The 23,011-nt window shown below is 51.3% G+C and overlaps 10 protein-coding genes and 1 non-coding gene across 11 annotated transcripts; 3 read left to right on the forward strand and 8 right to left on the reverse strand.

Moving 5' to 3' along the window:
* Window positions 1-53: 53 nt before the first annotated feature.
* ASPVEDRAFT_80810 (succinate:quinone oxidoreductase subunit C) lies at window positions 54-767 on the reverse strand (the record flags this gene model as incomplete). Its single annotated transcript, XM_040816930.1, has 3 exons — window positions 54-506; window positions 601-659; window positions 731-767. 3 exons carry the CDS (start codon window positions 765-767, stop codon window positions 54-56), a joined length of 549 nt encoding a protein of 182 aa, XP_040664953.1.
* Window positions 768-1,880: 1,113 nt separating this feature from the next.
* Window positions 1,881-4,278, reverse strand: ASPVEDRAFT_38660 (translation initiation factor 4B). Its single transcript, XM_040811747.1, has 6 exons — window positions 3,884-4,278; window positions 3,730-3,786; window positions 3,625-3,671; window positions 3,403-3,481; window positions 3,052-3,333; window positions 1,881-2,994 (listed from the first exon to the last, which is right to left on the reverse strand). Exons 1-6 carry the CDS (start codon window positions 3,885-3,887, stop codon window positions 1,967-1,969), a joined length of 1,497 nt encoding a protein of 498 aa, XP_040664954.1. The 5' UTR covers window positions 3,888-4,278; the 3' UTR covers window positions 1,881-1,966.
* A 298-nt stretch (window positions 4,279-4,576) lies between these two features.
* ASPVEDRAFT_124604 (glycoside hydrolase family 71 protein) lies at window positions 4,577-6,036 on the reverse strand (the record flags this gene model as incomplete). Its single annotated transcript, XM_040806197.1, has 4 exons — window positions 4,577-5,082; window positions 5,137-5,268; window positions 5,318-5,852; window positions 5,899-6,036. The coding sequence occupies 4 exons, from the start codon at window positions 6,034-6,036 to the stop codon at window positions 4,577-4,579; spliced, it is 1,311 nt and encodes a 436-aa protein (XP_040664955.1).
* Window positions 6,037-6,591: 555 nt separating this feature from the next.
* On the reverse strand, window positions 6,592-7,790 carry ASPVEDRAFT_148326 (uncharacterized protein; the record flags this gene model as incomplete). Its single annotated transcript, XM_040808159.1, has 2 exons — window positions 6,592-7,345; window positions 7,399-7,790. 2 exons carry the CDS (start codon window positions 7,788-7,790, stop codon window positions 6,592-6,594), a joined length of 1,146 nt encoding a protein of 381 aa, XP_040664956.1.
* Window positions 7,791-8,567: 777 nt separating this feature from the next.
* Window positions 8,568-8,662, reverse strand: ASPVEDRAFT_t38. Its single transcript has one exon. It is a non-coding gene; the product is annotated as a tRNA-Pro (tRNA).
* A 1,507-nt stretch (window positions 8,663-10,169) lies between these two features.
* On the forward strand, window positions 10,170-12,096 carry ASPVEDRAFT_50722 (uncharacterized protein; the record flags this gene model as incomplete). Its single annotated transcript, XM_040814352.1, has 3 exons — window positions 10,170-10,948; window positions 10,996-11,455; window positions 11,509-12,096. The coding sequence occupies 3 exons, from the start codon at window positions 10,170-10,172 to the stop codon at window positions 12,094-12,096; spliced, it is 1,827 nt and encodes a 608-aa protein (XP_040664957.1).
* Window positions 12,097-12,647: 551 nt separating this feature from the next.
* Window positions 12,648-15,584, forward strand: ASPVEDRAFT_80815 (uncharacterized protein; the record flags this gene model as incomplete). The annotated part of the gene is made up of 6 exons (XM_040816931.1): window positions 12,648-12,864; window positions 12,919-13,541; window positions 13,591-13,906; window positions 13,973-14,464; window positions 14,520-14,628; window positions 14,678-15,584. The coding sequence occupies 6 exons, from the start codon at window positions 12,648-12,650 to the stop codon at window positions 15,582-15,584; spliced, it is 2,664 nt and encodes an 887-aa protein (XP_040664958.1).
* On the reverse strand, window positions 15,500-16,859 carry ASPVEDRAFT_38662 (uncharacterized protein). Its single transcript, XM_040811748.1, has one exon. It carries the CDS (start codon window positions 16,827-16,829, stop codon window positions 15,618-15,620), a length of 1,212 nt encoding a protein of 403 aa, XP_040664959.1. The 5' UTR covers window positions 16,830-16,859; the 3' UTR covers window positions 15,500-15,617.
* Window positions 16,860-17,563: 704 nt separating this feature from the next.
* ASPVEDRAFT_60332 (Zn(II)2Cys6 transcription factor) lies at window positions 17,564-19,425 on the reverse strand (the record flags this gene model as incomplete). The annotated part of the gene is made up of 4 exons (XM_040815521.1): window positions 18,335-19,425; window positions 17,833-18,289; window positions 17,650-17,785; window positions 17,564-17,586 (listed from the first exon to the last, which is right to left on the reverse strand). The coding sequence occupies exons 1-4, from the start codon at window positions 19,336-19,338 to the stop codon at window positions 17,564-17,566; spliced, it is 1,620 nt and encodes a 539-aa protein (XP_040664960.1). The 5' UTR covers window positions 19,339-19,425.
* A 241-nt stretch (window positions 19,426-19,666) lies between these two features.
* ASPVEDRAFT_125270 (alpha/beta fold hydrolase) lies at window positions 19,667-20,654 on the reverse strand (the record flags this gene model as incomplete). Its single annotated transcript, XM_040806258.1, has 3 exons — window positions 19,667-19,840; window positions 19,896-20,246; window positions 20,295-20,654. The coding sequence occupies 3 exons, from the start codon at window positions 20,652-20,654 to the stop codon at window positions 19,667-19,669; spliced, it is 885 nt and encodes a 294-aa protein (XP_040664961.1).
* A 544-nt stretch (window positions 20,655-21,198) lies between these two features.
* ASPVEDRAFT_38665 (uncharacterized protein) lies at window positions 21,199-22,374 on the forward strand. The gene is made up of 4 exons (XM_040811749.1): window positions 21,199-21,318; window positions 21,445-21,558; window positions 21,627-21,743; window positions 21,818-22,374. The coding sequence occupies exons 1-4, from the start codon at window positions 21,246-21,248 to the stop codon at window positions 22,123-22,125; spliced, it is 612 nt and encodes a 203-aa protein (XP_040664962.1). The 5' UTR covers window positions 21,199-21,245; the 3' UTR covers window positions 22,126-22,374.
* Window positions 22,375-23,011: the final 637 nt, after the last annotated feature.

The raw sequence follows: 23,011 nt of genomic DNA on the forward strand, positions 1-23,011 counted from the left end.
CACAGAATAGAGGCGAATCCCAGCGGGAGAACTAACAAAGAGCGCTGCCAGAATCAGTGCACAGCTCGATCAACACCAGCAGGCCTCCACGAAGCCAATATAAAGGCAGCAACAACCGAGGCCCCAACAACCGTCCAGCCACTCCTTGCAACCTGCTGATTCGTCAACATACTCCCGGTATCCCAAATCAAATGACGAACACCATTGAAGCTATGGAACGAAAACGGAAGCGCGACCGCGAACTTCAACGCGAATTTGGATGCAGGCGAGAGGCCGCCGAAGGTATTCACCAGGGACTCAGAGCCAATGTCCCATCCTGTCACTGTTGGGGACAGGAGGTAGGCTGTTGCGTAAAGGTATAGACCGCCCGAGAGCGCAACTCCGGTTATGCGAGTCGCGATACTGACAATCCAGGTTATTTGGGGCTTGTAGATGGTTAGGTGGGGGGAGACAGGGCGGTTGAGGCGTTGCTTTGCGAGGATAGATCGGGGACGCGTAAAGGGTGACTTGTTTAAATTAGAAGCGAGTCTGATATTATACGAGAGAGGGACTATTAGCCAAGCTTGGTCTGGAGCCAGAGCGGACGTAGAGATGGCTCACCGTCTTGGGGACCAGATGGGCAGGCGTGAATATTGATGAGAGACGCTGCTTCGGCAAACCTGGTTATAGAGAGCTTTTATGACCACCAAATCAGTAAGCGATTTTATATAGTTATGATAACGATGCATACCACAGCCTTGAAGCGGCCGAAGTTTGGTCGAGATCATTCCGTAGGATTGTACAGAGCTTGGAGTTGACAAGGGAGATACTGGAAGGAAGAGATCTCTTCATCCGTCGTTGGCCGGTTAGAAACCGACAAAACCGGCATTGCCAATACCAAGAACATGCGGTCGTGCAGCTGTGACTTGATTTGCCATCATCATCCTTGTTGGTGCAGTGACCGAATGCATACGTCGGTAGTCTTGGAATGTGAAATGGAAACCAATCAATTCAATGGAACCTCCTCTCTGTGTACAACACCCGATGGGGAACGCCACTATCAAGTGCCAACACTATCAGCAGTTGTTTGACCTGGTATCGATGAAGAGAAGGGAGCGAAGGGTAGGAAGGTGAGTGTTATCTCAGTGACAGCGGCGTCGAAACCCACTCCAGATCATCACGGCCCCACATCGCGTCTTCCTTCAATGCACAGACATCGAAGATTGGACTGTGCATTTATGGACTATGATGAACTTCATACTGGTCATAGAATCCACGCCGAGACATACTACGTACAAGAAACAAATATAGTAACAGTATCAAATTAACATATCATGCTTCCATCATTCTCTTTACGCATCATGTTGAGTCGTGATCCTATTCGCATCGCATGGCTGTCGCGTGAAGAGAACATCTCTGGTAGAAGAACAAGAAAAGGAGACTCCACACGCCCACCGGGACCCAAACAAGACAGAATTCGAGGGGAGAGCGGGCAATTAAGAGAACTATTCACTTTCCTCCACTGTGAATACGCAGTAGCTTCCCCTCCACATCGGCAAACGGGTTGGTGCAGAACAGGCCGAGACCGGTTCGAAAACAGAAGAGAGAAGGAAAAGACGGCAGATAAACTTTTCGACATGCATGACAACGGTACAAGATAGAGGGCTAGACATAAACATCATAGATCTAGCCGGCGCAAAGAGGAGATGCTGGAACTGGAACCAAAGAGAAATCTCAAGAGGTAAGGTTAGAAATAAGAGAAACAAGAGGCGAAGGCGGTATGGTAGAGGTAAAATGAGAGACAAATGGCGATCAACGTAACCAAAAGTCACACCGGCAGTGCAAAGAGCGAGTGTACGGGACTTATAGTGGCACCTGGCCAAAGGCTTGATGCACACTGTAAAAAAAAACCCGAAAACGTGGCCTCTCTGCAGGCATGGTGATACTTCGGTCGACTGATGGTGTTTCAAACGGGGTATCCATGAATCTATGCGAAGTTACGGCCACCACGGCGGCTGCTGCGCTGTTTTGTGCTCACGGTGCTCCAGCCTTCGTCGTCACCGCCGGCGGCCTCGGAGGTAGGTCCAGCCCTCCAGGAACCGTTCGTCTTATCGTCCTTTGTGGCCTCAGTAGCAGCAGTGGCGCCACCTTCAGCACCCTGCTGCTCTGGATCCTGATCGGCGTTCATTCCACTCTCGTCCTCACCGGCCCGCCGGAGGATCTCGAAGTTAGCGCCGCCCCGGGGTGTCTCAGCCTGGTCCTTGCCGTTGGGATCAAGAGTAGACGCAGGCTTCTCGGATTTGGCGGCCTCCTTGGAAGCTCGCTGCTTCTCGGCCTTCTCAGCCTTTGCCTTCTCGTCAGCCTCCTTCTTCTGGCGCAGAGCAAGTTGACGCCGTTGCTCAACCTCCTTCTCTCTGGTAGCAGTATCAATTGGCCGAGCACCCCCGAAGATGCTGGACTTGGATTCAGTATTGCTAGTGGGGCTAGCGGCGGCTTCCGGCACCGTCCGCTTCTGGAGATTCAACCTCGGTCGTTGAGCGGGTGCAGGGGCAGCAGCAGTAGTAGCCGGAGTGGCTGCTGCAGGAGCGGGAGAGGGCGGGTTGCTGGGTTCCTTTGGCGCATCAGGCTTCATCCTGGCTCTCCATTGGTTATCCATTTCAGCGGCGGTGGGTGTGCGTTCTTGGAACTCGCGTCGGGGAGGTCGCGAGCCATCCTGAGAGCGTCCCTCACCCCAAGCAGGCGAGCGGGTTCTGAAAGCGGGGCCTTCATTGCTGGTTGGGCGACCACCCTCTCTGGCAGGTGGGGGTGAAAGAGGGCCCTTGCGTTCCCAGTTCGAGAAGTCGCGGACCTTGCCGTCACTCTCGAAACCACCACGGCGTCGCGGCTCGCTACCGGCGTCGGAAACATTGTCCATGTTGCGACCGAAAGAGGAGCGGTCAGGTACACGGCGCTGTGGAGCATCGGGAAGAGGTCCTCTACGAGTCCAGTCGAGTTCCTTCACATCACGCTCCTTGGCTGTGTATTTGTTAGATTTGACATATTATGTCTGGAGGGGGGCGGCGGGGGACATACGGGGCTCCGCGATGCTAATACGGATGGCTCGTCCCTGAAGGGAGGAGCCAGAGAAGTCGAGAGCTTTCTTGAGACCATCGACAGTTTCAAATTCGACGTAACCGAAACCCTTGGGGCTTCCTGTTAATTTGTCCTCAACAATACGAACGTTCGTCACACCGCAATCCACGAACAGCTCCGAGATGTCGGCGTCAGTAGCATCGAAAGACAGGTTTCCAATATGAGCGGTGTAAGGTGGCTCGGTAGGCAGCGGCAGGGGCTCTCTCATGGCAAAGCCACGCTCTATTTCCACCACGCACAGTCAATTATACATATATCATTTAATGAAACCAAGGGAGCAATAGGTCGTACCATTGAAGGTAGGTCCACCGAAACCAGCAGAAGAAAGAGGGGGACGGCGGTCGCCTCCAAAGTTGGAGGGGGCAGGGACTGCGATGTTGTGTTAGGCAAACGATATATGGCCATTGTACGGTGTGTGCGTGCGAGGGAAGGTGGTCGCTTACCAGCTACAAAAAATAATCACGTTAGAAAAAAAAGCCATTAAGCGTGGAAAAGCAATGATATAGGAAACTTACCAGGCATGGGCATGTCCTCCATCTCATCAGCCCAAGAGCCAAGGTCTGCGGTCAAGTTAGCCATGTCCGTGTGCGCGGGGAAGTGTCGATTTTCGGAGCGTACTATCATCAGCCAGGAAGTTCCCTAGGGACATCTTCTGGGCCTTTTGTTTTCCGGGCGCTATATGAATCCATCTGTTAGCATCCGGAGTCCAGCCTGCACACGGGAACGAGGCCACTGCGATAGCGAGTGGGCAGTGGGAGGGGTCGAGACGAACCCATGATTGCGGTTGATTGAAATCGGAACGCGCCAAGGGACGACCTGCGCGCGCCTCACAGATAGCTAGAATAGAAAGAAATAAAAAGAAACTCCCGGCGAGGAAGTTCTGGGGTTGAGATTGTAGGTGGTGCAGAAGCTCCGCGGTTGAGCAGAGGGGAAAGTCGGAGGGTTAATGCGTGAGGATAAATTTTAGTGATGACGCTAGAAAAGTCAGCCTCCAAAAAGTGAAAAGTGTTGGTGCGCCTCGACTCTCGACCCGGACTGGAACCCGACCGAACATTTTGAACCTGGCCTGAACCCCAGGGCTTCCCCCAGCTCCGCCTATCACATTGCGCCTGCGACTCCCCCGCTTGTCTATCCTGTACTTCTACACGGGCTCTACTTCCACTATTCCTCCCGTTTTCCCGCCTGTTCTTCACAGAGACCCCTGACGCTTCCTTGCACGGAGAAACGGGCGGAGACCCTGTCACACCTCTGATTGGCTCGTCGGTATGAGCACGTGACTGATTGGTGCCCTGATTCTCAGGAACCAAAATGTGCATTCTTCACGTACACCGCATACCATCACATACTACCGGAGGGGACACAGTTGATAACACTTGTATATTATAAGCTCTTGCTGTATCAGAAATTGCGTCTCATTCCTGGATACTATTCCAACAAGTCCCGAAAATCGGACAACCTCCCCAGCCTATGCACTAAACGACCCCGCATAGACGTTGAAATTATAATAATCACAGCGGTCCTTGATATCCAAGCCACCCTCACCACCTAGGATCTTCCTACCGTTGCGACTAATGGAGAAAGATTGAGCCCCAACACCCATGGTAAAGTTGGTTGTCACAATCCCTGCATCAACCTGCACATCAACCGCCTGCTGGGAGCCACTAGTGACAGTCAGCGTGGCCGGCTCAGTGAGCAAAGTGGTGACAAAGACGCTATCAGAGAGCAGGTTGATGCCGTTGGGCGGACCCAATGGATCCCTCGAGCAGGTAACGCCCTTCGGGGTAGGCCTGTACCAGTAAACAAGCTGGTCGGATTCGACAGTGGGCTTTGTTTCGCCGGCCTTGTATGCAGCAATGTAGGGCTTGGAGAGGACACGCCAGGCGTCGTGGGGGAAGCCTTTTGCCCATTGTGCGGAGCCATCGTCGGAGTGGTTCTCTGAGTAGGGTCCGATGTAGTGGGATTCGCCGTAATCTGCCAATTGTCATGTTTCTGTTCTCTTTGAGGGTGTTTAGAGCGAGAGCATACCGTTCCAGGAGACAATTTCGATTAGCTGCGGCTGCATCTCAAGCATTTGCTCCCAGCGGAGATGCGGAAGGTCCTCGCAGATGAAGACCCAGTTCTTGGTGTTGAAGTGGGTGGAAAACCATGGCGAGACGGCTAATTTGTTAGAACCGTGACAGCAAGGGGAAGAAACTGGGCAGCTTACGAGCCATGTACACCTGGTCCTTGATCTTAAGATTCCGAATGAATCTATCGTCCCAAATCGTCGTCATCGGACCCTTGATAATGCTATTCCCCCCGTCCGTCGGCCACGCATACCACGAGAAAGCACCGTCAATATCGGTATTGGCATTGCTTGCCCAGTTCGGATCTTGCAGATTCGGAACAGCGAATATTGGATGATTCACCGCATTCTTGACTGGGCCCCAGTTGAAACTGTCCCCGACAAAGGTACTCACCAGTGCAGCGCCATTGTACTGGAACTGGCCCGGGTGAGAGGCATATCTCTGCATAATCGAGGTCATCCTCGCCGTGTCGCCATTCGACCAGTAGGCAAAGTCAAAGGAGATAAATACCTTGAAGTCCACTGCTTCGGCAGCCTCATATGCGTACGCCAGCTGCTTGTCGGTGTAGGAGTCGATGCTGGCGCAGTTGAGGGCGAATGCGTCGATACCGATTTCCTTGGCGAGCTCCATGTCTTCTTTCCAGTTGTTGACTGTGTAATTCTCGACGATGCCGACCTGGCCATATTAGGCAAGGACTAAGCAGCTGAACGGGTGAACCTACCATGAAATGCGCCGTGACGTATTTGTCTGAAGCCTCACGAGTAGCAAGTTGGGCACTGCCACTTGGCAGTGAAAGCGCCGGCATAGCGTTGGCTATGACAGCCAGTGCTGAGACGCAGTGGTGAAAGATGTTCTTCATGGTGGCTAGGGCTGGTTGCGGCTATCCAACCTGGAGGCGTAGAATAATGATGTGTGAGGATCGACATGATGTGGAAATCGAAGCCCACTATATAGACAGAATTATGCCAGCAAAGAACACCCAAGAGTGAGATTGAAATGAGATGCTTGGTGTTCGGCGAAAATGGTCGCTCAAACGACGCGTCGCCTGACCTGCAGGGGTCGTATCCAGATATACAAGAGCGACACGGCTTTGCACGCATTCTGGGGAACCGGCTTTTGTCCGTCTATAATGCGAGACACTACCCAACAAGTTAGAGCGAGATATATGCCTTTAATATTGGTTTACCCTGTTCAGCCTCCGCCTTACCCCAGTTTCGCGGGGTGCAGAACCGGGGAAGCCCAGGCACCTACAACAGCTCACATCTACGGTTATACTATATTTACGTTATTATATGAGCGGGCTGGAAATTCACGAGAGACAGAAGAAACGATGGATTTTTGTTTTAGTGCGAGTCTAAGAGACTAACTCGTTGAACGAAGCAGATGTAAAGACCGAAGAGATGTACAACCAAACTTATCCTAGCGACTTCTGATAATGATGAGCAGGCGGCATGTTCTCCGAGCCCTGCGAACTAGGCGACGGCCGTATAGGAAGTTGAGACTGCTCGAGCTCCGGCAGGATATTATGCGAGAAAACATGGCTGGCAAACGAGATCGTCTCGTCCTCCATGTCTAGCATGGTCCAGATCTCCACCGGTACCGTTACCAACACCACGATGCTCGAGCTCTTAAATACCGATTCAATTTTCACGTCCGCTGTGACGATACCCGGGGGCAAATGGGTGGAGAGCCAATTGCGCCAGGCCTCCAGGTTCGGCTTGTTGTCTTTCAGATGGACGGTCAGCAGCACCCTATGCTGGGTCTTGGTTCGCTGATGCGTGGCTGTCTCCCGGCTGAGCGGCATCAAGGTGATGCTCGGGGTTCCTGATTTCAGGACATGAACGGGGCATGCGGCCACTTGACTCTGGTAGGCGCGCCGGAAAAGAATCGAGAAAATCCCGCCAACTGTTTCAGTTTCCCCCTTCAGGTCGATCAGAGTGCCAATCAGTGCTCGGGTGAATGAAAATTTTAGAGAAGCCTCTGCTGGTTGCAGCCATCCGGATGCGCACAGCATCTCAGGGCCTGGTCGGAGTGCAGCCGAACCCGCTGAACAGCAGTCGAAAATGTAAAGCATATCGCCGTCTGCTTCCTCGACAATCTTTGGGGTTCGTGTCGCCAGCCACTCCACTTGCGGGCCACGTAGATTCCCATGGCTGTCCGCTTGCCCGCTGTGATTACCGTACGTCAACTTCCATTATGCCATATAGCCAGAGAAACTTACCCGAAGTACCACTCGTGGTCTACCGTACCATGAGAGCTAGCATGACCAGAGTAAATGTATATTCGAAGGGTACGCTCCCCCCCATGGTCTTCTGTCCAGTTGACAAGCTTCTTTGCCAGCTGCTTTTCAGGTTTACCAACCACAGGGATCGTCCAGGATTCCGTTTCAAACCCATAAATGTCGCGGAACACGCCCAGCAACTCGGTTTCCAGCTTGTCGACTCCCATGTCATCGTTGGCCCAATGGAAGGCAAGCACAGAGACTCTGTCGTAAGGCTTCCCTGAAGAGGGAAGGGATGCCTTCAAAGCCTTTTCTAGGTTGGACGCGAAGGCTTGTAGTGTCTTGCCCGTCTTCACGACCCGGAAGCTGTCCTTAGGTTTGCTGGTTGGCATTGTGTGCCTTGATATGGACTGGAGGGTCAAAATTGACACTCGTGAACAATACAATTGATGTTGATGAATAGGCACTCCGCCAATACGTATTGATGTGACAATAGTGTGCATTTGAAAAGACCATTGTTCTTGAGGTGTCTCCAGTAAAGTTCAGGGCAGATCATGCAGAACTATATTGACTTTTAATGCAATCACGCCATTCTGAAATGAATATTCCCAGAATAGAGCTATTAATCTTGTTCTTCTCAATGGTCCATTGTTCTACGGATACTTTCGGCCTTCAAAGTGATCCTGAAAGTTATCTAGCAATTACTATTGAAGTTAGTCGATGACCATTTCTGACCTTAGATACCTCGTATATTTGCCAGTATTAACCCTAAGCAAGACGCAACCGATGGAATTCCGGTGCTCGAATGTTTTATAAGGCTAAGCTGCTGCCTTCACAGCAGCCAGCTCAGGTCACTGATAACAATGGTATTCCCACCAGTAGTAACACAACTGCTGCTGCTCTTATTAATACTACTATCTCTAGGGGAATGAGACTCCTTCGCCGGCCTCAGTTGCCTCAGGGCCGTTGATTTCTCTACCTTGGTCCTTGTTGCGTTTATAGCCTCCTATATATACACCCGTCTTCTCGATAGGTTTACTCGCAAAAATATATCACCTGCACATTTCTGGCAAGCAGATCTGGCTGGTTGTTTGAGAGCATAATTGCTGTAGAATCATTTGTTTAGCAAGATGCAGCCTAAAAAAAAGAAGAGAAAAGAAAAAAGTAATGGCCCGAGCCGCGGATCGAACGCGGGCCCTCTCGCATACTTGCATTTGCATAGGGTGAACCCTAAGCGAGAATCATACCACTAGACCACCCGGGCTATTACGTCAGCGGACCAGCGACGGTCTGACTTTCTCCTACCAAGTACACGAAAAGAGTAGTTGAACCGAAACAACAATTAAACAATCTGGATATATGTGCTAATTGCGATATCTTGCTCTCAATTGGAAAGAGCGATGGACGACCTGGAGCATGGTTATTTCCACCGCTCTTTCCACATGTAATTGGACAACACCGAGAAGGTCCCCGTGCCATCAGCCTTTCATTGCACCTTCCTCGCCGAGTAGCAGCCAATCAAACCAGACATCATTCTAAACGTCACCCAATAAGCAAACAGCACTGCGAGCTGGGCATGAAGATGAAACAGGAACAGCAAAGAAAGGCAAAAATTCCGGTATATGGCATTTCTAGCGCTGACGCTGATGATCCTGGCCAGCGATGTTTAATGAATGGTCAAGTACCAGCCAGTCGTAGCTGAGTGTGAACGGAGATAGGAGGCGGAAGAAGCCGAGACGCGAACCGGCTGCAACCATAAGGAGGGGAATAGCACTACCAGACCCAGAGAGAACCTTGAATAGCGGCATTTATCCATGTCATTTGTTATTATGGTATACATTCTGGTATACACATGTCGACGGGGGTCTACTAGTGCAATCAGTCTTGGTATAGATGGAAGCAGAAAATGCACACCAGGCCAAGCGACGATGAGCAAGACACTACCTTGGCTTATGTGCAGTAAGCATCTTTAGGATCGTCGTCGGCTGTCATGCTTGCTGAGCCAATATTGGACTGATATTGAGTAAGATTCATCCACGGTATTACTAGACGCCACCGTGCTGAAAAGCCCTCGGTTACACGTATCTAAGACACATGCCAACCTAAATTCAGATGAAGACAGTGAGATTCTTCGATGTCTTTCTAGAGAGCTTCTAGAGGCATGACAGCATCACGACGAGGTAAGCGTTATCCTCATTTTCCCTTGGGGGCGATGTTCATGGGATTCCTGACAGTTACCCTAAGACTCACTAGTCCTGCGTTCCCAGACAAGCATGACCCTGTATATATCCATATCCCTATTGGGCCCGCCTTCGTTTGGTGATCAGGCTGCAGAAAGTCTGTAGATGACCCGCCGAATATCGGGAATGACGCACTTTTTGGGACCAGGAGCCGGAGTGCGGTTACACGCACGCGAGATGAGAAAGTTCAGACGGCGTGTCCGGGGCGCAGATGGCCGGGGAATTCTCTGTTTTCCCAGTTGCTCCGTCTCCATACCCCGCTTCCTTGGCTGTCAGGAGGTTGAACGGTCTTGGTGGTTGCTGAGGCCGGGCCCCGGACGATCATCAGTGCGCCATAAACAACCATCCACACTGTGCTGTGGCGCCAGGGTACGAGCGAGAGACCAGACCACCCTGGTCACTTCGGTCTGGCAATGCTATTACTATTAGTGCACCGGTATCCCTCATTGCGGGGTTGTTGTAGTTGAGATCATGGACCGGACCTCCATCTCCAGCCTCTCAGTTATCCGTGGAAGTTGTACTTATTTCATCATGCCACTTACTCTCCCCTGCGATGCGTGCTCGTTTAGACGAGTGAAATGTGATGGCAAGAACCCGTGTAGCACCTGTCTGCGTCGGGAGCAGTCGTGCACCTATCTCAAGGTCCGAAAACGACGCGGTCCGAAAGGTCCCCGCAGGTCAACGAACGCCAGAGTCCAGGCCATGCAGAAGCATCTCGGGATCGAGAAGAGCTGCTCCATGCGAGAGTGCTCTATACCGGCCTCCGACGATACTCCCACATCACCGGAGCCGAGTGATGTTCTCCTGCCTTTCCCTATCCGACGACGCATCCCGCTGTCCACTTACTACACCTACATCGATATCTTCCGCAGTCAACTTTATACTGTGTGGCCTATAGTCTCGACCAACGAATTAAAGGCCCAATTGAGATATATTGAGAACACAGAGTCCTGTGCCCTGGCAGCGGCTCTCTGTGCGGCCACTCTGGCCCAGCTGCGTCTGCCAGGCCATAGTCAAGCGCAGGAACAGTCCACCGTTACCTCGAGCGACTTTGTACGCGAGTGCATTCGGGTTCGGACTGACTATGACCATCAAAGCAGTCCTACTCTGGAGTCACTTCTAACGTCTTTGTTTTTGCACATGTACTACGCCAATGTAGATCAGATCGCCCTCGCTACGTTTGCGCTGCGTGATGCCATTACCCACGCACATCTGCTTAACCTTGGAAATCGACAGCTGTTCAAGGATTGCCATGTCGAGGAGCGGCAGCTCCGGCTTCGTGTCTACTGGATTCTTCTGGTTACAGAACGGTAAGCGTCTCGATGGTATTCTACTATTGTGTCGCTAAGCCTCGCAGTACCTTTTGTATGCAGCATGACCTCCCTATAACGCTACAGACGATAGAAGAATTACCCGTACCAGTCGAGGATAGTGATTCTGATCCAGCATTACTCAACGGTTTCTGCAGTCTTGTCCGACTCTTCACGCGAATCGACGGGCCCCTGATCCAAGCAGCGCAAATGTCTACTCCACATCCAGCATATTCACGGGCCAGGATCGCAGATATCCAAGAGGCCCTGCAAACCGGAGCCACCAAAGACCCAAACATTGACGAGGTCCAGCGTGTGGACATTTGGATAACTCTAGCATGGCTAAGTTCCTTGCTCTGGCAGTACTCGGCGTCACATTTCATGCTCACATCCGAGTCTTCCAACGAGTTCTTTGCCCCAAGTTATCCGTTTAGTATTGCGAAGAGCTTTCTCTCGTTGGTATGCGGCGCATCGCTTGAGTCGGTTCGGCCTCATGGATATGGAATGGCAGGTTTCGTGATTTCTCTCATTCGGGACGAAGCTGACATGTATCAATCTAGGAAATCAAGCTGTTTCAACTGGCGAATTCGTTATTAGATGTCCTCGTATATGTCCCTTCTTTAGCCGCGCCATATGATGGCTCTGAATGGGGCCCCCGACATGCAGTAGTTGCCTTGGAGCACTTACTGGATACCGTGGCTGGAGGGAAGTCTGAGAGACTGAATAGGCTGCATGCTCGCATGGCAGAGATCGATTTCACACCGACTCCGAGGAGACCTTTATCGGAGAGTGAATGTGATGAGGGATTCCAAGATCTCGACGAACCGTCTGTTGTTTACGAAATACCGGGCGCACACAAGGCGGATGACGGGGGTTCGAGATATAAACCAGGCTATAAATGTGCTGGAGGTGAGATGAAAGAAGATATCTTGCAAACGACTGAAAGAGACGCTGAATTCTCTTCTCTTTTCTCTGAGGTTGGCATTGTATCTCTCCTCCCATGGTCGGGGGACGGAGGTGGCCTTCAGGATATTGGACAGGAAGGCATTTCATATGGATTCCCTGTTGATATTTTTACTCTGGAATCTCATATACCCGAGATTCCAGCTCAACCAGCGGCGTTTTCATCCGCCGCGTTCGAAATTTGACTAGGGTGATGACAGCGCTCGCAGAGAAGGACCGGCATCGGTGCACGCTGATAGATTCCATTGCTCGAATATGTCCGCACTGCTGTTCATTCCAACTAAGTGTACGATTAACCCGATGTACTCAATTCCGTAGAATGGAGATTCTCCTAAACAAAGCCGTCTAGCATCTGTACAGAGCGTAAGCAAGCGCGGTTCTTCTTCGCTAAAATTCTCGCTGCACGCTATATCAAGAGACAACCAATGGAACATAACTTTCTCGTCCCTTGCTTTGGTACAAGGCGCTACCAGGGCATCGGGCATACATCACAGTCGCGGACCAACTCAACTTCTCTGCTCTCGACGTTACTGGGAACACGCAAAAGATGCTTGACCCAAACCCGCATGTCTCCAGTGGCGCTCTGAAACCCGCACAACCGTTGGGAATTGGAGATACATTGTGACGTGAATTTGGGCGAGATGTTTCTTCCCTTGATCCGAGGCTCTGTATAAAAGCCTAGAAAACGGGGCTTCATCTGGTCTCTAAAGTGTAAGTCTCGTCGAGCTCTATCAAGATGATGGCAATTGCAATACTTCTCCTATGGCCTCTTCTGGCTTTGGCAAAGACATTGTCCACCCCGTTGTCTTTGCCAAAGTGTCCCGGATATAGGGCTACCAATGTAGAAGAGAGATCTCGTGGATTGACTGCGGATCTGACGCTTGCTGGCGAACCGTGCAATATCTACGGGACTGATATTGAACACTTGAGACTGGAAGTTGAGTATCAAACCGGTAAGCGAGCTCAAGAGCCTGAAAGGTGTATTGAGGTCCTGACAGTACATACAGACGCAAGGCTCCATGTTGTCATCTACGACGCAGATGAAAATGTCTACCAGGTGCCTGAGTCGGTATTCCCCAGGCCTGCCACCAGGGAAAATGGTCGTCAAGATGAAAGCTCTCCAGAGATCCGGTTCTCGTTCGAAGAGCACCCATTCTCCTTTTCTGTCTCACGGGCTAGCAACGGGGAGACCCTATTCAACTCGTCTGGCCACGATCTAGTATTCGAATCGCAATACGTTAATGTCCGTACCTCTCTCCCAGAGAGCCCAAATTTGTATGGGCTCGGAGAACACAGTGACCCATTCCGACTGAATACGACAAGCTATACCCGGACGCTTTGGAACAGAGACGCGTACATGATTCCGGCCGGGACCAATCTCTACGGCACGCACCCGCTATATCTCGACCACCGCGGCGAGACTGGGACGCATGGTGTATTTCTGCTAAACTCTAACGGGATGGACATAAGAATTGACAAGGACGCCAATGGTAGCCAGTTTCTAGAATATAATATTCTAGGTGGCGTTCTCGACTTCTACTTCCTGGCCGGCCTTAGTCCAATGGACGTGAGCGTGCAGTACGCAGAGGTTGCTGGATTACCAGCTATGGTGCCATATTGGGGGTTTGGAGTATGTAACTCTGTGAATAAATCATTAGAATACTTGTTAACACTGGCAGTTCCACCAATGTCGCTATGGCTACCGGGACATATTCGAAGTTGCAGCGGTTGTCTATAACTACAGCAAAGCGGACATTCCTCTGGAGACAATGTGGACTGATATCGACTACATGGATCACCGCAAGGTCTTCACGCTAGACCAGCAGCGCTTTCCTCTTCACAAGGTGCGCGCCTTGGTGGATTATCTTCATAAGCACGATCAGCATTATATTGTCATGGTTGATCCGGCGGTGGCTCATGCGAACGGTTCTGCGTTCCAGCGCGGCGTACAGAAGGATGTGTTCATGCGACACCAGGATGGTTCATTGTATAAAGGTACCAACTTGATCCATTGTGCAGAGTTATATTATGCGAAGTGCCCGAACTGACCTTCCTGTACAGGCGCTGTCTGGCCCGGCCCAACTGTCTTCCCCGACTGGTTCCATCCAAATGCTTCAGACTACTGGATCAACGAGTTTGCCCTGTTCTTCGATGCGGAAACCGGGGTCAATATAGATGCTCTGTGGATTGACATGAATGAGGCCGCGAACTTTTGCGACTGGCCATGCTCAGACCCCATTGCATATGCGCAGAAGAATAACTTGCCTCCTGATCCGCCACTTGTTAGGCCGAACCCGAGCAGCCTTCCTGGATTCCCGGTGGAGTTTCAGTCTGGAAATAGGGATAACAGGTATATAAAGACTATCAGGAGTCACAATAATCAGTATTTTCTTGGAAATGGGACCATGCTGGGCCTTCGCGGCCGCGAGTTGATTGACCCGCTGTATAAGATTGCTAATGCTGCAGGCTCGCTGAGCAATAAGACTATGAATACGGATCTGATTCATGCGAATGGGCTCGCTGAATACGATACTCATAATCTCTATGGGACAAGTACAGCATCCTTGTCCTTTCCAAGCGAACCATGAATGCTAACAGCGCCCTTCAGTGATGAGCTCCCTCTCCCGAGAGGCCATGCTACACAGACGGCCAGAGAAACGGCCTCTGGTAATTACACGCAGCACCTTCGCTGGTGCTGGGTCTCATGTTGCTCACTGGTATGGAAACTAAGAACAGCATACATTTGTAAGCCAGCTAACCTGCCAGGCTCGGCGACACCGTCAGCAGCTGGGAAAAGTACCGCATCTCAATTGCCCAGATGCTATCCTTCGCATCCCTATTTCAAATTCCCATGGTCGGCAGCGACACCTGCGGGTTCACTGGAAACACAACCGAGCAGCTCTGCGCACGCTGGGCAATGCTGGGCGCCTTCAACCCGCTGTACCGCAACCACAACGAGTACGGGATGATCAGCCAGGAGTTCTACCGGTGGGAATCCGTGGCCGAGGCGGCGCGAAAGGCTATTTCCATCCGGTACCAGCTGCTTGATTATCTGTATACGGCGTTCCATCGGCAGACGGAGACGGGGGAGCCGTTTCTGTTGCCGCTGTTCTTCTTGTACCCGGGTGATAAGGCGACGTTTGGGCTGGACTTGCAGTTCTTTTATGGGAAGGGGCTGCTTGTTAGTCCGGTTACTGAGGAAGGGAGTACGGATGTTGATGTCTATTTTCCAGATGATGTCTTTTATGACTGGTATACTGGGGATATGGTGAGAGGCATGGGCGATGTGGTGAAGTTGACCGGGGTTGGGTATACGGACATCCCGCTTCATGTGCGAGGGGGGAGCGTCATTCCAGTGAGGGCGAAAAGTGCGAATACCACGACAGAACTGAGGAAGCAGAATTTCAGGCTGGTTGTTGCACCGGGGCTGGATGGGAAAGCTGAAGGTGAGCTGTATCTGGATGATGGCGAGTCGTTGCATCAGCCGGCTACGCTCGACGTGAGATTTGTCTACGAGGATGGTCGACTGAGCTTTGATGGGGAGTTTACCCTCGAAACGGATTTACAGATTGAATCGGTCACTATTCTTGGAGGTGCAGACAAGGCTGGTTCAATTCCTGTTAATCTGCCCCTGACAGGTCCCCGGAGGGTTGATCTGAATAACCTCAAGTAGGGCTACATGTTCGAACAACCCAAAATACATATACTAAGTTTGACCAATATTAACCACCGTACCCTTGAACTTCCTAGCTGAAATTTCCTTCTCAAACAAGATATCCATCTCCGCGAACGTCCTCCCCTTGGACTCAGGCAGTCTGAAATACGTCCAGACAAACAGTACAACCGTAATCCCAGCCCAGAAAAAGCCCGTCTTCCCCCTCCAGTCCCAAGCTGTGGGATTCAGCATCCTCGGTACAATCACTCCATTGACAATCATAAACATGTTATAGACATTCCGCGCCAGCACAATCGTCCGGGCACGCAGTTGAGTTGACGGCATCTCCGCAACAATAGAATAGCACACGGGCCCAATGGTGCAATCATACATGAACGTAAACACAAGCAAGAGACTCCCAATTGCCCACCCTGTAGCCTTTGAATCCGAGAGCGATGCAAACCCGACAGAGAAGAGAATCAGAGCAAGTGCAAATAACCCGCCCACGTATAGCGAGCGCCGCCCGAACCGGCTCATCATTATCCACGAGAGGACTGTGCCTACAACGCCGAACGCGTATTGGCCCAATGACATGTTGAAGGACTGTGATACATCCAGGCCCGCCTGCTGATAGAAGTATGTTGAGTACCCCATGAAGGAGGAACCGCAGAGGGCTTGAATGGCCCATGCGATGCAGGTGATTTCCGTACGGCGACGGTTGGGTCCGGATAGGAAGCAGTCGAGGAAGGACGTGGATGAGGGCAACGATGTCTTTTCCATTTCACAGGTATATATCATGAGTGAGAGGGTATTATCGAGCGCACTATCTGCTTCCTTCTCGTCGGCGGATGTAGTGGCTCTATACAGACGAGCGAGCACTTGTCTGGCCTCGTCTTTTCGCCCTCTTTTCACTAACCACCACGGCGATTCAGGGCCAAACCATACAGAGACCAGGATGAAGGGAAGCCATGCCCATTGCAACGCAAAGGGGATGCGGTAGCTCCACTCGCCCTCGAGATGCAGACAGGCTCTTAGCACCCCTGTGGCGATGAACTGGCCAACCACCCAGCACAGGTTCACATACGTAGTGAGATACCCCCTGAGAGCAACAGGACATATTTCGGCCGCATAGGCTGTCGTCACCGTCTGGAACACTCCCCAGGGTACACCGCACAAGATCTCCCCAATGAGCAACGTCGGTAGATTCGGCGCGAAGAACAGAATGAAGATAAACGCCGCCAGGGCCACCGTTGCCGCGCCCATAATCCGTCTATACGACATCCGCTCCGAAACAAGACCAGTGATGAACAGTCCAATGATTTCACCGACATACGCACCGTTGCTGAGACCGGACTGCCAGGCTGCGGAGAGTTCATACCGATTCACGGCATCGAGACCCGTGCGATAGACTGGCGCACCATATTTTCTTGTAAATTCGGGGAAGGCAAAGAACGACTGGATCAGGGTGGTGTCGTACCCTTCCATAACAATCGCGAGCGAGAATAGCATCGACCAACCCACGGCTTTCCTATACGCTTTCATTCCCTGGATCAGGCTTAAGCTGTGCTCCTGCTCTGCTCCGCGACGGGCCTGTTCGAGATCGAACCCATTATTACGATGCATACCGACGTCCGTATTGCTCTCAGCCTATCCTGGGATATGCAGCACAGGAGCTCAGTTAGATGTGGGATAAAATGGCCTTGTTGGTGGATCTGGACCGGTTGCAATGATCCTCTGCTGTGTCGCTATATTCGATGTCGGTGGTGTTAGAAGAGCCGGGCCTTGATAAGGGATGCGAGGAACATGGACCTGGGACGGAGGAAACTGGCCAAGAGGAGAGGAGAAGGATGTCGTATGGTCTGGCATTTTCCGCTTTGAATTCTATAGTTTCGCTGGAATTCTCGCTGGAATTGGAACTTAACCCTATTCCCATATGACAGTCTGGGATGACGCGGGGTACGCCACAATCCACCAATATTAACGGCAGGATGAAGATGTTAATCTCCGATGGCTAACAATTCTGAACATCTTGTTGGCTACTAGTTTGACAAGGATGGCTGATGGCTCAGCAAGTAAGCACTACGCCCGCCAACCTTTGCCACGACTTCCAGAAGCCCCCGAAGGATCTGATCGAGATCTGATTCTCCAGATCGTCCTCTGGTCTGCATGACTGGCCGGATGTCGTACAAGCACTCGCAGATGTTGCACAGCTTCTGGTCCTACACTGGTCAGCCTAATGCTCTTGTCTCCTGACCAGCCCACATACCAGTATCCCGCTCCAGTTATCTTGCAGAACATCTGATAAGCCTTGCAATTCTCCGAGGATGTCCCTTCCGATCGATAGCGGCTCATCGAGCCGCCAGTGTGCATTTTCTTTGGACGCCACGAATTCCGAGGACGACGGCTGACCTGGGATTCCCAGTTTCCATACCTTCGCTCGCAGCCACTCCCGCGTCACCGCTAGTTCAATTCTCTGGCTCGGTATTCCTGCATCCGCGTCTTCATGGCCATGTGCTGCTGGAGTGGCGAGACTGAGAGTAATGGGTGTCACAAACCCAGCTGCCGTCCAACCTCCAGACAGATCAACACCCACACCCTGGAATAGAGTCACCAGACGTATAAAGCAGGGAATGACGCCATCGTCATCAGAGGCGCTTAGCTGACCGGGAAGATCTATCCACGGACGAAGGGTTATTGGCTTGTCGTGGAGTAAACAGAACGTCCTGCGTTGTTGTTAGCCATATCCGACCCAACAGTGAAGTACGTACCGCTCTACTACAAACACTGTCCAGAAGATGATTTGCGTCTTCTCGGCTTCTCGGGGCTCAAGCTTTCCATACTCGTCTTCTCGGTGCATGCGGAGCGAGAGGAGCAGAGAAATACATTCACGGAGGTACCACCAAGCATGCCTTTCCCGGCGGAGAAACCAATATGCCAGGAACAGGAAAAAGGATATCAACATTTTGTCTCTCCCTGCACAGTTGTTGCTTTGAAACTCTCGCCTGTAAGATTGGTTCTGGACTAGGTCGAACTGAGATCGGACCCTCAGTGCACAACGAAGATATTTCTCGCACAGTTGTCCATGTCCATGTCCATGTCCGTGCCCATGCCCTAAATCCTGTTCCAAGGACCTGGAATTGAAGCCCAGATAGGCATGGATCGCAGCACATATCGAATATAGTAGCGCGCATCGAGCCGAGCTATACCCGTTATTCCATCCATGCCCTACTCCAAACCCAAGTCGCAGCTCGTGGACGTCGACAACGGGGAAAAGCGGATATAGCTTCACAGCATAGAGAGACAAGGCGCACTCTATACCTGTAGCCGAACTCACTTCAGAATAAGGATCAAATCCTAGTCCCACCAGGTCCTGCTCGGCGGGAGAAGCGTTCCCAAAATCCAGCTCTAGTTCCAACTCATCGCCGAGTTCAGACGTCGTCCCAGTCCCAGTCATCGTCTCAGATGCACCAGTTGTAAACCCCTCCTTACCGATGCCAATTCCCATCCCCATATCCAAACCCAGATCCCCCGTCAAAATTGGCAGCGCCTCATTCGAAACCGAAGCAGACGCCAACGTCTCACTCGAGGTCGAGGTGTTCGTGTTATATGCCGCAGCGGAATAGATACTGGGATAACTGTGAACGAACTTGGGGCCCTTCTTGCGCAGGATGTCGGTGTATGTGCATGGTTGTCGGAGACGGCGGCAGCGCGCGCAGGGGGTGCGGCGGTCACATTTGACTTTGCGTTTTCGGCAGATATCGCAGGATTGCATCCTGTCTTGTATTTGGAGGATTGCTTGTGAAAAGGGAGGTTGGGGTCGGAGGAGGGTTTATTCAGGTATAGGGTATGGAGATGGTGTTGGTGGTTTTTTACAAGAAGGCTATGCGGGTGAAGACTGTTCGCATAACACCATTCCTAAAGCCGATATATGTTTCTATCCAGAAGGGAGTAAATAAAGATATGTTATTTGCGTGATTATGACGTCTCGCAGCAGGTGGAATTGTAATCTCGCTTGAATTCTCGTTGATAAGGCCAACTGGAAGGCCCAATAAAGTAGTACCATAGGAGCCTCGGCGAAATGTGCCATCAAAACTCTCAGATCACTTATACTTATTGACAAACTCCAATAGAGCATTGTCTACGGCCTCAGGATGGGTGCAGCTAAGGAAATGTGCACCATCCTCTACAACCACCAGTTTCGCATCCTGTGATTGAGTGAACAGCTCGATCTGCTCTTTGGCATTGGCCACTGTATAGACCGCATCTGCCGTTCCCTAGTAGTAGTCAGCCACTGTTGTGTTTACCGTTAGTATCAATGACTGAACATACATGCAACCACAGCACAGGGCACCGCACATCCGACAGTCTCAAAAGCAGGCCACCTCGCTCAGCTAAGTTGATAGTCGCCATGCGAATCCGGTGGCGACCCTCGTCGCCTCGGTAATTCTCTTTAATAGCTGCGCTCCAGAAATCGTGCACTTCAGCCGGGCAGTCATTGAAGCCTGCCGCGATGATAGCATCACAGAAGGCATCCGATGGCTCAAAGCCTGGGGTTTGCTGGTCACTTGTCCACTCATTTACGAAAGGACTGAGGAGGCTAGGCCCGTCCCAGCATCCAAGTTGTCTTGTTCTCTGGGTTTCTGAGTCTAGAGAGGTTCCAAGGGGAATTATACCCAGGATCTGTCCGTTTATTTAGAAGCAAATCAGGTATACATGAGTATAAAGTACCTTGTCAGGCTGCAGAAGCGCCATCATCACGGTGATCCACCCGCCCTGACTGGTTCCTAGAACGAACGCCTTGCTGATACCAAGTGCATCCAGGACCTGGAGGTTCATCTCGGCGGTATCCCAATAGGTCCAGTGCTCGCGCGATGTCCGCGTCTGGCCATGTCCAAGAAGCTCAATGGACAGAAGGTTAATGTCCGTTAGGATCTTGTCATTATACTGGGCGCGGTACAGCTCCGAAGAGGTGGTGAAGGAGTTGACTAGTATCACAGTCGGCTTGGAGCTATCATACGGCCTGGGAATCTGATAGGCCGCATCGATGCCTCCCAGGTGCGGAACGCGGACGGTCTTGGTGTTGGGCATCTTGATAGATTTTGGCCTGGATCGGGTTATCTGCTTGAAATGTATCGAGTAGTGAGGTGGAATGTTGTGGATAGGTATCGTCATGGCACCACCACAGTTGACTCGTGCGGGGTTCATGTGGAGTTGCTGAGCCTAAAGCAGTAACGACTTACAGTCCTGCATTCGCCATCAACTATGAAGCATGGCCTGGGGATAGTCTTGTGTTTGCACTATATTCAGTGTAGGACTATGATGGGAGTGTGGTGGTGCTTTCGCTCTCTTATTCCCATGCGATATCCACCATCATTTTTCAATTGATTTCCGATACTTTTAAAAATTATAGTATAATATAAAAATGACAACTCAGGGTACTCTTTGGATCTATTAATCCGAGCAATGATGTATCATGTACTGCAAGTGAGTGCTGCTTTGCTTCATTATACTGATGGATCAGACTTAAGAAAATATGCAAATTATGTTACAGCTTACGTAATACATATAATTGCATATATTGATCACGTGCCCGGCCGGCCAGCCAAACGAAGGACCGATACCAGTTCCAGACTCGCGATCACTCTCACCAATGGGTTGCGGCGTGGATAAATTCGCAAGATGAGTGGAATCCCATCTCCTCATGCCGAATACAATGCATTGGCGACCTCACTGAAAGTGGGTGCCCTGAGTGGTGCGTCACATCTGCCCAAGTTCCCCTGGCGAGATTTTCGCCTGTAGAGGAGATCATCTTCACAGTTTGGTCTCGACCAGCTATATCACTGAAGAATTGAATTCCATTTTCTAACCAGCCATACAGGCTCTGCTGGCCTTGTCTACGGCGGCATTTCAGGTGTGATCCGATCGCCGCATCCTGTCATACATTCCATCTCCCATGGTATCCACTGGTTTGCGTGTGGAACCTCGTTTTGGTGTCAGTCTTGCGTACCTTTCTACCCCTGAGTCTGGGAACTATTGAGATTGACCGGAGGTTTATTCTAGGGTTGAGGGGCAATATCCTGAATGCTTACTATGAGGATAAGGCGACCCCGAAGCAGCGCACCTATGCCAGCGCTGTTTCTGGTGGGATTTCTGGTGGTGTTGTGACCAGGTTGATGGGTAAGTTCAATACGTCTCTCTTGGATGGTCGATTAATCATTGTATTGTGTTCTCTGGCTAATGCTGTCCTCCAGGTGGCCGGCTTGTCCCCGGACTGGTTATTTTCTCTTTACTGGGGTATGCTGGACAGGCCTCGTACAATGCTATTGATAGATGGCAACTGGGGCATGCGAACACGGAGTCCAAGCCGTTCCTTGACCGCTTGGCTGAGTCGAAATGGGTTCCGCTCAAGTCGCTCTCTGATGACGAGTACAGGGGGATTCTGGGCGAGAAGTTGCTGAGCATTGAGGCGGAGATTGCTCTGATTGACGACAAGATTGAGGAGCTTGAGAAGGCGAAGCTGGATGGCATGACTGTATCGACTGTGCAGGAATCGCGGTGATTTGTTGTTTCATAGCATTTTTAGATTAATCCCACATCCTGGTACTTCTGTTGTCCGTAGTATGGTGTAGTATACGAGAACTGCCTGTAAACCGGTTCGCAGCCACGGCAGCTGCCGGGCGGTTCAACGCCGATCTCTTCGGATCATCTGTTTGTTTTTTCTGGCTTCCCCAACGCAACTACAGAAAAAAAAAACCCCCCAGTACCTAGACTAGCTGCTATAGATAGCCTGATAATTACTGTCAAGTGCACAATTACCAAATTGGCAATCTGCATGCAGTTCCGCCAAGCGGGCGACTTTTTCCGCATCCAGTTAACCCCGTCAATCAAAGGATGCAAATAATTAATCGGCCGGACAAACAGGCTTGTGCATGATTACGGACCCTATTTGTCGGGGAGCCTGATTTGTCCTTTTGGCCAGAGCACTCGATGGTTCGGGCGGCGTGGCGGCTCCAAGCTCTAAATGTTCAGCCCTGAGGGAAACTGAGAAATCGCGAGTGACCAACTTCCACTTATCTCCGCCTCTCCCTTTCCCGGCCCCATCCAGACCTGTGAGCGTGAACCGCACTGCTCTTCTCTTTCCCACCCTGTTTTTCTCTTCGTTTTTTCGCCCTTTATTGTTTAAATGTTTTAATCTCGTCCAAAGCATGAATGCCTCACGCCCGTCCGGTTTCCCTTGCGACTGTGCTCCCGACGCGGCCAGGTTCTCCTAATTGAGACTTGTCCTCGAAGTCCCGCGCCATCTTGACCGGGATGTTCCAGAGTGACGCTGGGTGCATACAGACTATTCGGAGTCTTGTCTAGGGTCTTGTAATAATCGTCGCCTCGGTCGCTCTCCATGGTTCCTCCCCCGAAGCCTTCTTACTCCCCACAGCAGACCGGTTCCG

This window comes from Aspergillus versicolor (assembly GCF_001890125.1).
Source record: "Aspergillus versicolor CBS 583.65 unplaced genomic scaffold ASPVEscaffold_2, whole genome shotgun sequence".
Classification (NCBI taxonomy): domain Eukaryota; kingdom Fungi; phylum Ascomycota; class Eurotiomycetes; order Eurotiales; family Aspergillaceae; genus Aspergillus; species Aspergillus versicolor.